Here is a 12,908-nt window from a genome sequence, read left to right as displayed (position 1 = left end):
TTCTCCATCCTTGGGCCCCCCCCGATGCTTCTCCATCCTTGGCCTCCCCCCCCCCCCCCCCCGATGCTTCTCCATCCTTGGCCTCCCCCCCCCCCGATGCTTCTCCATCCTTGGCCCCCCCCCGATGCTTATCTATCCTTGGCTTCTCCCCCCCGATGCTTCTCCATCCTTGGCCTCCCCCCCCCCCCCGATGCTTCTCCATCCTTGGCTTCCCCCCCGATGCTTCTCCATCCTTGGCCTCCCCCCCCCGATGCTTCTCCATCCTTGGGCCCCCCCCCCGATGCTTCTCCATCCTTGGCCTCCCCCCCCCGATGCTTCTCCATCCTTGGCCTCCCCCCCCCGATGCTTCTCCATCCTTGGCCTCCCCCCCCCCAATGCTTCTCCATCCTTGGCCTCCCCCCCCCGATGCTTCTCCATCCTTGGCCTCCCCCCACCCCCGATGCTTCTCCATCCTTGGCCTCCCCCCCCCCCCGATGCTTCTCCATCCTTGGCTTCCCCCAGATGTTCTCCCCCCAATCAGTAGGTTACCTTTTATGTTTTTTGCCCCAAGTGCACTACTTTACATTTCTCCTCATTTGCCATGTAGTTGGGGTGGACTCCCCCCCCCCCCCCCCCCCATTATTTTATTCAGGTCTTTCTGTAAAATTTCTATATTCTGATGAGTTATTTCCCGGCTTAATTTTTTATCATCCACAAAAACTGATATTAAACCATCTATCCCGTCCTCTCTATCATTTATGAATAATATTAGTCCCAAGACAGAACCTTGGGGCACCCGACCAGTCTGGGCACACGTTATTTATCACCACCCTCTGGACACGCCCCTCTAACCAAAGAACGACCTTTCCTAGACCCATGCTGATTACTACGCAACATATTTTTTCCTCAGTACATTTTTGGATATAGTCCCTGATCATCCCCTCCAATAATTTACCAACTAGTGATGTTAGGCTGACTGGCCTGTAGTTCCCCGGGATCAATGGTCTGACTATAACCGGACTGAGTTCTCTGAGAACTCTCGGGTGTAATCCATCCAGTGATTTATTTGTATGAAGTTTATCTAGTCTTTCCTTCACTCCGGACTCTGCTAGCCACGAGGGTGTGTCCTGTGATGTGTCACTAACAATACTATTGGTCGGTATCCCCCTCCTCTTCCTGTGTGAAGACTGAGGAGAAGAAGGTGGTATTTAGTACAGTTGCCTTCTCTGTGTCATCCGTACCATCCCCATCCTCGTACCCTGGGGGGGGGGGGGCGGTCATGGAAGGTCCTCAGTGTACCCTGGGGGGGGGGGGGCGGTCATGGAAGGTCCTCAGTGTACCCAGGGGGGACGGGGCAGTCATGGAAGGTCCTCTGTGTACCCGGGCGGGGGGGGCAGTCATGGAAGGTCCTCGGTGTACCCAGGGGGGACGGGGCGGTCATGGAAGGTCCTCGGTGTACCCAGGGGGGGTCATGGAACATCTTTGTACCCGGGAGGGGGGCATGGAAGGTCCTCGGTGTACCCGGGGGGGGCATGGAAGGTCCTCGGTGTACCCAGGAGGGGGCAGTCATGGAAGGTCCTCGGTGTACCCCGGGGGGGGGGCATGGAAGGTCCTCGGTGTACCCGGAGGGGGGGGCATGGAAGGTCCTTGGTGTACATAATGTTTTCTCTCTTCCAGCGATATCTTCGATGCGATGTTCTCTGTCACCTACATCGCCGGGGAAACGGTCATACAGCAAGGTGAGTGTGATTGGCTCTTCTCTCCGGGGGAAGGAGTCAGTGATGGGGAAGATCGGGGAGGTTCCCCGGCGGCCATTGTAACCGTTTTTTGTTTTTTTTTTCTTGCAGGTGATGAAGGTGATAACTTCTACGTGATCGACCAGGGGGAGATGGATGTGAGTATCCCCGATCTTCCAGGTGTATGGGGGAGGTGTATTCCCGATCTTCCAGGTGTATGGGGAGGTGTACTGAGTATCCCCGATCTTCCAGGTGTATGGGGGAGGTGTACTGAGTATCCCCGATCTTCCAGGTGTATGGGGGAGGTGTACTGAGTATCCCCGATCTTCCAGGTGTATGGGGGAGGTGTACTGAGTATCCCGATCTTCCAGGTGTATGGGGGAGGTGTACTGAGTATCCCCGATCTTCCAGGTGTATGGGGGAGGTGTACTGAGTATCCCGATCTTCCAGGTGTATGTGAATAACGAGTGGATGACGAGCATCGGGGAGGGCGGGAGTTTCGGAGAATTGGCTCTGATTTATGGAACACCGAGAGCCGCCACCGTGAGAGCCAAAACCAACGTGAAGTTGTGGGGAATTGACCGGGACAGTTACCGGAGGATCCTCATGGTAAATATCCGCACCGTGGGGGGCAAATAATGGGGTCCACCCAACGCCACACACCTGACCCCTCCCCCCCGCTTCTCTTTCAGGGGAGCACGCTGCGCAAGCGCAAGATGTACGAAGAATTCCTCACCAAAGTCTCCATCCTAGGTGAGTGCTTGGCTCCTCCCCATGGGCAGTACTTCTCTTCCTGGTGGGTGTGACCTATTTCCGGACCTCATAGTTTACTCATAAGACCCGCCGATTCATGGGATCTGCAATGCATGTGATTGGCCGTCCCCTCCTGTGATTGGCCGTCCCCTCCTGTAATCGGCCGTCCCCTTCTGTGTCACAAGCCGTGATTGGCCGTCCCCTCCTGTGTCACAAGCCGTGATTGGCCGTCCCCTCCTGTGTCACAAGCCGTGATTGGCCGTCCCCTCCTGTGTCACAAGCCGTGATTGGCCGTCCCCTCCTGTGTCACAAGCCGTGATTGGCCGTCCCCTCCTGTGTCACAAGCCGTGATTGGCCGTCCCCTCCTGTGTCACAAGCCGTGATTGGCCGTCCCCTCCTGTGTCACAAGCCGTGATTGGCCGTCCCCTCCTGTGTCACAAGCCGTGATTGGCCGTCCCCTCCTGTGTCACAAGCCGTGATTGGCCGTCCCCTCCTGTGTCACAAGCCGTGATTGGCCGTCCCCTCCTGTGTCACAAGCCGTGATTGGCCGTCCCCTCCTGTGTCACAAGCCGTGATTGGCCGTCCCCTCCTGTGTCACAAGCCGTGATTGGCCGTCCCCTCCTGTGTCACAAGCCGTGATTGGCCGTCCCCTCCTGTGTCACAAGCCGTGATTGGCCGTCCCCTCCTGTGTCACAAGCCGTGATTGGCCGTCCCCTCCTGTGTCACAAGCCGTGATTGGCCGTCCCCTCCTGTGTCACAAGCCGTGATTGGCCGCCCCCTCCTGTGTCACAAGCCGTGATTGGCCGTCCCCTCCTGTGTCACAAGCCGTGATTGGCCGTCCCCTCCTGTGTCACAAGCCGTGATTGGCCGTCCCCTCCTGTGTCACAAGCCGTGATTGGCCGTCCCCTCCTGTGTCACAAGCCGTGATTGGCCGTCCCCTCCTGTGTCACAAGCCGTGATTGGCCGTCCCCTCCTGTGTCACAAGCCGTGATTGGCCGTCCCCTCCTGTGTCACAAGCCGTGATTGGCCGTCCCCTCCTGTGTCACAAGCCGTGATTGGCCGTCCCCTCCTGTGTCACAAGCCGTGATTGGCCGTCCCCTCCTGTGTCACAAGCCGTGATTGGCCGCCCCCTCCTGTGTCACAAGCCGTGATTGGCCGCCCCCTCCTGTGTCACAAGCCGTGATCGGCCGCCCCCTCCTGTGTCACAAGCCGTGATCGGCCGCCCCCTCCTGTGTCACAAGCCGTGATCGGCCGCCCCCTCCTGTGTCACAAGCCGTGATCGGCCGCCCCCTCCTGTGTCACAAGCCGTGATCGGCCGCCCCCTCCTGTGTCACAAGCCGTGATCGGCCGCCCCCTCCTGTGTCACAAGCCGTGATTGGCCGTCCCCTCCTGTAACGGCTACCCATGTAGTGAGAGGGTCTCAGCCGTTGGAGACGTCCTTTTCCCTGGCAAAGTGCGATATGCAGGTACCGCCGGTATATCCCATCCCCAAGATCCAGAGAGAGAGAGAAGGTCCCCCATCAAGAACGAGACGCGGCTGCGTGTTGAAGGGTCAAACAAGACTGTTTAATGGGACATTTCACCTCGCTTATATGTGGTTACAAAAACTTACAGGGACAATGACACTCTCCGCCCCCCCCCCCCCTCCTCACACAGGGGGAGCTTCAATACACATACTTTGAAATAATGACATTCCCTTGATCCACTCACTCTCTAGACCGTTTGGCTCCAATCTTATATTTAACATTAAATTGATCAGACAATAGAATTCAATTAACCTTTAAAACAATTACACACTCACACATCATCCCCTCAGCATACACCTCACAGGAGGCTGTAACTACACAAAGGAGTCCATTAGCTATGCAAAGGGAATATTAGCATTCAGCAGTGAAAGAGTCCCTTCTATAATTAACCCTTTGAGCTCAGAATACAATGCGGTACATCCAATTGTGACAAGCCATGCAGTTCCTTGTAGTCCTCACTGCATGATGGTTATCGATGTCCAGGCAGCATGCATATGTCCGTTACACTACTCCCCTTTTGTGGAACACTCCGGCAGACCCGGATTGATCCTTTTCGGATCAACTTGGGGATGTCCGGTCTGCTGTTAGGGTAAAAGTTCCGTTTGCCTGGACAGTCCGTCGGCCTTCCCGTTGACTTACCAGGTCGGTAGCTGATGGTGACGGTGAATAATGGAATTCAATTCTGGAACAGTCACTTGCTTTGCTCTCTCATTGGCTCCCTGTTGCTGATGTTCTTGGGACAGATACGGCACCACCTGGATGCAAATCCCATTTAATCTTTTGACAATTTCCGCCTGTTTGTGTATTTCAATGTTCAAGCCACGGGACATCTCATAATACATGACATAGTGTCGTTGCATCTCTGATTTCTCACTGGCCAACTTGTCACATTCCCATTTTAGACTGTGATATTGTGCCGGATCTACAGTACATGTCGGGGAAGGTAGTCTTACCCGGTTCTCAGCAGCAAGCGGGTTGATTCCAGCAACGCGGGTGGTCACGGGACAAGCAGCAGCAGGTGTAGGTAAATAAGCCGAAGTCAGAGGGCCAATGTCGTTGCCCAGCACCACCTCGGCAGGTAGGTTGTCCATGATACCAACTGTGGTCTTTCCTGACCCGGCTCCCCAGTCTAAGTGCACCCGGGTGGTGGGTACGCGAAATACAGCACCCCCTGCGACCCGGACGGCAACTGTGCGAGTGGACACGTTCTCTGGCTTTACCAGATGTTTTTGAATCAGAGTGATAGTAGTCCCGGAATCTCTTAGGCCTTGTGCTACTTGTCCATTCACTCGTACCTCCTGACGGTGATGCTGACGGTTATCCGGAGAGGCCGCTTGTATTGGGTCTGCCTCATACCAAATTCCCAGACATTCCTCAGGGCCCCCCTCGGTCTCCAGGCAGTGGGCCGCAGAGGGACGTGATGGAGTGACCTCTGTGTTGGGTGTTGTGCGTCTCCAATTGTTATTTGTAGCTCTCAAAGGGCAATAACGAGCAATATGTCCCGTGTCGCTGCAGTGATGGCACGTCACCCTAGGCGAATCCCGGGGGTAGTTGCTAGGCCCCTGAGGACGTGGTGGGACTGGAGCCCGAAACTCTGGGCGTGGGGTGATGGTTGGAGTACGCGGTTCTACCTTCTGAGCCAGCCGCATAGTACTCTGGCTTACTTTCCTTGTCTCCGCGTACTCATCTGCTAGCCGAGCCGCCTCGTTTAAGTTAGCGGGACGGCGATCTCGTACCCAGTCTTGTATGTCTGCGGCCAGGTCTTGGAGAAAATGTTCCATTAGGAACAGCTGCAATACTTCCTCCCCGGTGTTGGCCTTGGACCCAAAGGGATGCCACCCTTTGTAACTGGTTGGCCCATTCCATGTGGGAGTCCACAGCCATCTTCTTGGACTCCCGGAAGCGCCGGCGGTAGGCTTCTGGCGTTACGGCATATCGGGTTAGCAACGCCTTTTTAACTTGCTGGTATTGTAAAATATCCTCTGGAGCGAGAGCCCGAAAGGCTTCATTGGCTTTGCCCGACAATTTCCCCGACAAAATAGTGACCCATTGGTCTGGTGGTACCTGGTGTAGTGAGCACTGCCTCTCAAAGTCCGCCAAATATCCATCGATTTCCTCCTCACTTTCTACAAAAGCTTTAAATGCAGTGAACGGTATTTTCTTTCCTGTAGCAGCAGGTGGGGGGGTAGGAACTGCAGGTGTAATGGGCTGTCTCGCTCTTACCAGTTCCAGTTCTTGTCCCCTCTTCGTTTGTATCTCCTCCCTTGCTTCCCGGAACAGCTGGTTTATTAGTTCCACGGACGTTTCTGGATACAAGGATAATCTCCGCTGTACAATCCCAGTAATTACATCTTCTTTGCTGACCGGTGCAAGGGGCTCAGTTCCTTCCATGGATCCATCCATTTCGTCCAGCTCCAGCAGGTCAGCTATCAGCTCCCTCCGTGGTCTGTTGCTGGCGCTCCTACCACGACTCTCCAATAGATCTTTTAGTGTGGATCTTTTCAGCCTGGCGTACTGCGACTCCATTCAGCACTTGCTCTTTGGATTAAAGGACCATCCCGCTGCTGCCAACCAATGTAACGGCTACCCACTGGTAGTGAGGGGTATCGGCCGTTGGAGACGTCCTTTTCCCTGGCAAAGTGCGATATGCAGGTACCGCCGGTATCATTCCATTCCCAAGATCCAGAGAGAGAGAGAGGGTCCCCCATCAAGAACGAGACGCGGCTGCGTGTTGAAGGGTCAAACAAGACTGTTTAATGGGACATTTCACCTCGCTTATATGTGGTTACAAAAACTTACAGGGCCAATGACACTCTCCGCCCCCCCCCCCCTTACACAGGGGGAGCTTCAATACACATACTTTGAAATAATGACATTCCCTTGATCCACTCACTCTCTAGACCGTTTGGCTCCAATCTTATATTTAACATTAACATGATCAGACAATAGAATTCAATTAACCTTTAAAACAATTATACACTCACACATCATCCCCTCAGCATACACCTCACAGGAGGCTGTAACTACACAAAGGAGTCCATTAGCTATGCAAAGGGAATATTAGCATTCAGCAGTGGAAGAGTCCCTTCTATGATTAACCCTTTGTCCCCTCCTGTGTCACAAGCCGTGATTGGCCGTCCCCTCCTGTGTCACAAGCCGTGATTGGCCGTCCCCTCCTGTGTCACAAGCCGTGATTGGCCGTCCCCTCCTGTGTCACAAGCCGTGATTGGCCGTCCCCTCCCGTGTCACAAGCCGTGATTGGCCGTCCCCTCCCGTGTCACAAGCCGTGATTGGCCGTCCCCTCCCGTGTCACAAGCCGTGATTGGCCGTCCCCTCCCGTGTCACAAGCCGTGATTGGCCGTCCCCTCCCGTGTCACAAGCCGTGATTGGCCGTCCCCTCCCGTGTCACAAGCCGTGATTGGCCGTCCCCTCCCGTGTCACAAGCCGTGATCGGCCGTCCCCTCCCGTGTCACAAGCCGTGATCGGCCGTCCCCTCCCGTGTCACAAGCCGTGATCGGCCGTCCCCTCCCGTGTCACAAGCCGTGATCGGCCGTCCCCTCCCGTGTCACAAGCCGTGATCGGCCGTCCCCTCCCGTGTCACAAGCCGTGATCGGCCGTCCCCTCCCGTGTCACAAGCCGTGATCGGCCGTCCCCTCCCGTGTCACAAGCCGTGATCGGCCGTCCCCTCCCGTGTCACAAGCCGTGATCGGCCGTCCCCTCCTGTGTCACAAGCCGTGATTGGCCGTCCCCTCCTGTGTCACAAGCCGTGATTGGCCGTCCCCTCCTGTGTCACAAGCCGTGATCGGCCGTCCCCTCCTGTGTCACAAGCCGTGATCGGCCGCCCCCTCCTGTGTCACAAGCCGTGATCGGCCGTCCCCTCCTGTGTCACAAGCCGTGATTGGCCGTCCCCTCCTGTGTCACAAGCCGTGATTGGCTGACGCGTTTCTCTTCCTTGCAGAGTCCTTGGACAAGTGGGAACGGCTGACGGTGGCGGACGCTCTGGAGCCGGTTCAGTTTGAAGACGGACAGAAGATTGTGGTGCAGGGGGAGCCTGGGGACGAGTTCTTCATCATTCTGGAGGTGAGGCATTATTGGGTGTGATGTTGGGGGGCTCTTTTCTTTAGGGGGGGATGCTTTTTGTTTTGGGGTGTTGGGTCCCCCTTTTTTTGGGGTGTGGGGAGGGCTCCTGTGTTTTTCTCCTGCGTTGGGGGGGGGGGTCTCCTGTGTTAGGGGGGTTTCCTGTGTTGGGGGGGGGGGGGGTCTCCTGTTTTGGGGCGTGGGGGGGGGGTCTCGCCTGTTTTGGGGCGTGGGGGGGGGGTCTCGCCTGTTTTGGGGTGGGGGGGTCTCCTGTGTTTTGGGGCGTGGGGGGTCTCTCCTGTTTTGGGGTGGGGGGTCTCCTGTTTTGGGGAGGGGGTCTCCTGTTTTGGGGTGCTGGGGGAATCCTCCTTCAGGTGTAATATTTCCCGGTGGTCTCCTCGGGGTACTGCGGCCGTTGGGGGGGGGGGGGGTCTCCTGTTTTGGGGTGGGGGTCTCCTGTTTTGGGGAGGGGGTCTCCTGTTTTGGGGTGCTGGGGGAATCCTCCTTCAGGTGTAATATTTCCCGGTGGTCTCCTCGGGGTACTGCGGCCGTTGGGGGGGGGGGTCTCCTGTTTTGGGGTGGGGGGTCTCCTGTTTTGGGGAGGGGGTCTCCTGTTTTGGGGTGCTGGGGGAATCCTCCTTCAGGTGTAATATTTCCCGGTGGTCTCCTCGGGGTACTGCGGCCGTTTTCTCCTGTTTTGGGGGGGGGTCTCCTGTTTTGGGGTGCTGGGGGAATCCTTCAGGTGTAATATTTCCTGGTGGTCTCCTCAGGGTACTGAGGCCGTTGGGGGGGGGGGTCTCCTGTTTTGGGGGGGGTCTCCTGTGTTGGGGCGTTGGGTCTCCGGTGTGGGGGGGGTCTCCTGTTTTGGGGTGTGGGGGGGGGTCTCCTGTTTTGGTTGGGGGGTCTCCTGTTTTGGGGTGCTGGGGGGGTCTCCTGCGTTGGGGGGGTCTCCTGTGTTGGGGTGTTGGGTCTCCGGTGTGGGGGGTTTCCTGTTTTGGGGTGTGGGGGGGTCTCCTGTTTTGGTTGGGGGGTCTCCTGTTTTGGGGTGCTGGGGGGGGGGTCTCTTGTGTTGGGGTGTCTCCTGTGTTGGGGGGTCTCCTGATTTGGGGGGTCTCCTGTTTTGGGGTGCTGGGGAATCCTTCAGGTGTAACATTTCCCGGTGGTCTCCTCAGGGTACTGCGGCCGTTGGGGTGTTGGGTCTCCTGTGTTGGGGTGTCTCCTGTTTTGGGGTGTCTCCTGTTTTGGGGTGCTGGGGAATCCTCCAGGTGTAACATTTCCCGGTGGTCTCCTCAGGGTACTGCGGCCGTTGGGGTGTTGGGTCTCCTGTGTTGGGGGGTTTACTGCGGCCGTTGGGGTGTTGGGGGGGGGGGGGGGGTCTCCTGTGTTGGGGGGGGGTCTCCTGTTTTGGGGTGCTGGGGAATCCTCCAGGTGTAACATTTCCCGGTGGTCTCCTCAGGGTACTGCGGCCGTTGGGGTGTTGGGTCTCCTGTGTTGGGGTGTCTCCTGTGTTGGGGTGTCTCCTGTGTTGGGGTGTCTCCTGTGTTGGGGGGTTTACTGCGGCCGTTGGGGTGTTGGGGGGGGGGGTCTCCTGTGTTGGGGGGTCTCCTGTTTTGGGGTGCTGGGGAATCCTCCAGGTGTAACATTTCCCGGTGGTCTCCTCAGGGTACTGCGGCCGTGCTCCAGCGCCGCTCGGAGAACGAGGAGTTTGTGGAAGTCGGCCGGCTGGGTCCTTCAGATTATTTTGGTGAGTTGATTTGATTGGCTGGTTCCCATGACATGTCTCCTCCCCTCTCATTGAAGCCCCTCCCTAGGGGAGGTGTCATACACTGACCTTGCTCTTCCTTCCAGGTGAGATTGCCCTTCTGATGAATCGGCCCCGAGCAGCCACTGTGGTGGCCCGTGGGCCCCTGAAATGTGTGAAGTTGGACCGCCCCCGCTTTGAACGGGTCCTGGGGCCCTGCTCCGACATCCTGAAGAGGAACATCCAGCAGTACAACAGCTTTGTGTCATTGTCCGTCTAGGGCCCCGCCGTCCCTCCACCACTGCACCGCTTTACCACGCCGCCACCATCCCCCACACCCACAGAGGGGCATTGTGGGTAGTCTGCTTGCAGTCACATTTCTCTCACTTTGGCCCCCGGCTGACTCCATATTGCTGCACGCAAGGAAAGTGCTGTGACCGCTTGTGTGTGCGGCTCGTGTGATTGGGTGTTGTAGTGAGAGCGGGGGATCGCTTCTTCTACACCGGGGGGGGAGGGGGAGGGGGAGGCTTTTTTTTATTGGACGATGTTTGTATTACTTGTGTAGCTTCTGTCCTGTCTTCTTATTTTCCGATGGATGGTAGATGGGGGGGCCACAGAGAGGCCACGGGGGGGGGGCCACAGAGAGGCCATGGGGGGTCGGTGGATTTCAGATCTCATAGATCAGGGTGGGGGGGAGTCAATGGATGGTAGATTTGAAGGGGGGGGGGGGGAGAGCGCTGCCTGTGGTTGGTGGATTTCCAGTATCATGGTACAGGTGGGGGAGGGGAGTCTACAAACTGTTCCCAGCAGCTGCCGTGGTTGGTGGATTTCGGGTATCACCGATCAGTGGTACGGGGGGGGGGGGGGGGGGGGGTAATGGACTGTAGCTATAGAATGCAGCAAGGCCACCATGGGGGGTCAAAAACCTGTACCCAGGGGGTGCACAGCAGCTGCCGTGGTTGGTGGATTTTAGGTGTCCATCATGGTGGGGGGGGGGGGAGCTGTGGGATTGGCAGTTCCCGGCTCTTTCCACGATCGTCCCCACTGCTTTTTATTCTTTAGATTTTTGGTACATTCGTCCCCCTCGTGTGATGTCACTCCCCCCCCCCTCGTGTGATGTCACTCCCCCCCCCCTCGTGTGATGTCACTCGTCACCCCCCCCCTCGTGTGATGTCACTCGTCACCCCCCCTCGTGTGATGTCACTCGTCACCCCCCCCTCGTGTGATGTCACTTGTCACTCCCCCCCCTCGTGTGATGTCACTTGTCACTCCCCCCCCCTCGTGTGATGTCACTTGTCACTCCCCCCCCCCTCGTGTGATGTCACTTGTCACTCCCCCTGCCTCGTGTGATGTCACTCTTCGTCCCCCCCCTCCCCCCGTGTGATGTCATTGTATTTTTTATCACTGCTTGTGAATGAAGGGGTCATAGGAAGAGGAACGCGGCTGATTGGTTGGGGGTGTGGTCTATTTTCCTCGGTGTGTGTCTGCGTCTCGCTTCCAGTTCCGTATTTCGCCACACAAAGCGATTTTTGCTTCATAGAAAATCCAGTTGTAATGAGTCGGGCGTGGCGGGAAGTATCCTGTCATGTGACCGCGCTCCTCGCCAGGGATAGGATGAAGAGGACCAGTTTTGTATTGTTACCTGATTCTAGAATTCTCACTTATCTATAAATATATAAATATATATATTCCTTTTCTTAGAGATTTCTCCTATAAGCAGGTTCAGCAATAAAGATGATTTCAATTCTTACCTTGTCGTCTGCTGCTTCCTGGGGGGAGGGGCTGATACTACTCGGGGGAGGGGCACTGCACCGTCACCTCCCATGTGCCGCCGGGCACCTTCTATAGGACAAAATCTCCTGTCATCCCTCACATGGCCACAGGAGGGCGACATCACTGGTGGATGAGCAGATCCAGTGCTAGGAAAGGGACTCGTTATCCCTCACACGGCCACAGGGGGGCGACATCACTGGTAGATGAGCAGATCCAGTCCTAGGAAAGGGACTCGTTATCCCTCATATGGCCACAGGGGGGCGACATCACTGGTAGATGAGCAGATCCAGTGCTAGGAAAGGGACTCGTTATCCCTCATATGGCCACAGGGGGGCGACATCACTGGTGGATGAGCAGATCCAGTCCTAGGAAAGGGACTCGTTATCCCTCATATGGCCACAGGGGGGCGACATCACTGGTAGATGAGCAGATCCAGTCCTAGGAAAGGGACACGTTATCCCTCATACGGCCACAGGGGGGCGACATCACTGGTGGATGAGCAGATCCAGTCCTAGGAAAGGGACTCGTTATCCCTCATATGGCCACAGGGGGGCAGTACCCCATAGATATGTAATGCCTCAGACTAATCTGGTCATTTACATTTTATTGGGACTCCGCCTTCACATTATTGGGTTCAGATGTAAAGAAGGGAGTGGAGGGAGTGAGGAGTAGACGGAGCGCAGGGGGTATGAGGGGTGGAGTAGAGGGAACGCAGGGGGTATGATGGGTGGAGTAGAGGGAACGCAGGGGGTATGAGGGGTGGTGTAGAGTGAGGGAGTATGAGGGGTGGAGTAGAGGGAATGAGGGGTGGAGTAGAGGGAGCATGAGGGGTGGAGTAGAGGGAGCGCAGGGGAGTATGAGGGGTGGAGTAGAGGGAGGGGGGAATGAGGGGTGGAGTAGAGGGAGGGGGGAATAAGGGGTGGAGTAGAGGGAGGGGCGTATGAGGGGTGGAGTAGAGGGAGGGGCGTATGAGGGGTGGAGTAGAGGGAGGGGGGTATGAGGGGTGGAGTAGAGGGAGGGGAGTAGGAGGGGTGGAGTGAGGGAGTAGGAGGGGTGGAGTGAGGGAGTAGGAGGGGTGGAGTGAGGGAGTAGAGGGAGGGGGGAATGAGGGGTGGAGTAGAGGGAGGGGGGAATGAGGGGTGGAGTAGAGGGAGGGGGGAGTATGAGGGGTGGAGTAGAGGGAGGGGGGAGTAGAGGGAGCGCAGGGGAGTATGAGGGGTGGAGTAGAGGGAGGGGGGAATGAGGGGTGGAGTAGAGGGAGGGGGGAATGAGGGGTGGAGTAGAGGGAGGGGGGAATGAGGGGTGGAGTAGAGGGAGGGGGGA

At 57.0% G+C, this 12,908-nt stretch overlaps 1 protein-coding gene across 1 annotated transcript; it reads left to right on the top strand.

Annotated features, from left to right (window-relative positions):
- The first annotated feature begins 1,610 nt into the window (after window positions 1-1,610).
- LOC120923786 (cAMP-dependent protein kinase type I-alpha regulatory subunit-like) lies at window positions 1,611-10,411 on the top strand. Its single transcript, XM_040335028.1, has 7 exons — window positions 1,611-1,718; window positions 1,827-1,873; window positions 2,166-2,324; window positions 2,408-2,468; window positions 7,953-8,074; window positions 9,734-9,815; window positions 9,920-10,411. Exons 1-7 carry the CDS (start codon window positions 1,673-1,675, stop codon window positions 10,090-10,092), a joined length of 690 nt encoding a protein of 229 aa, XP_040190962.1. The 5' UTR covers window positions 1,611-1,672; the 3' UTR covers window positions 10,093-10,411.
- Window positions 10,412-12,908: the final 2,497 nt, after the last annotated feature.

Source organism: Rana temporaria, unplaced genomic scaffold (genome assembly GCF_905171775.1).
Source record: "Rana temporaria unplaced genomic scaffold, aRanTem1.1, whole genome shotgun sequence".
Classification (NCBI taxonomy): Eukaryota; Metazoa; Chordata; class Amphibia; order Anura; family Ranidae; genus Rana; species Rana temporaria.
The sequence above is the reverse complement of the archived record's forward strand: the minus strand, read 5'-3'. Positions and strand labels throughout refer to the sequence as shown.

Coding starts and splice junctions, on each gene's coding strand:
- LOC120923786 (XM_040335028.1), top strand. CDS start 1,673: ATGTTCTCTGTCACCTACATCGCCGGGGAAACGGTCATACAGCAAG. Junction 1,874..2,165: donor TCGACCAGGGGGAGATGGAT/GTGAGTATCCCC, acceptor CCGATCTTCCAG/GTGTATGTGAATAACGAGTG. Junction 8,075..9,733: donor AGTTCTTCATCATTCTGGAG/GTGAGGCATTAT, acceptor TGGTCTCCTCAG/GGTACTGCGGCCGTGCTCCA.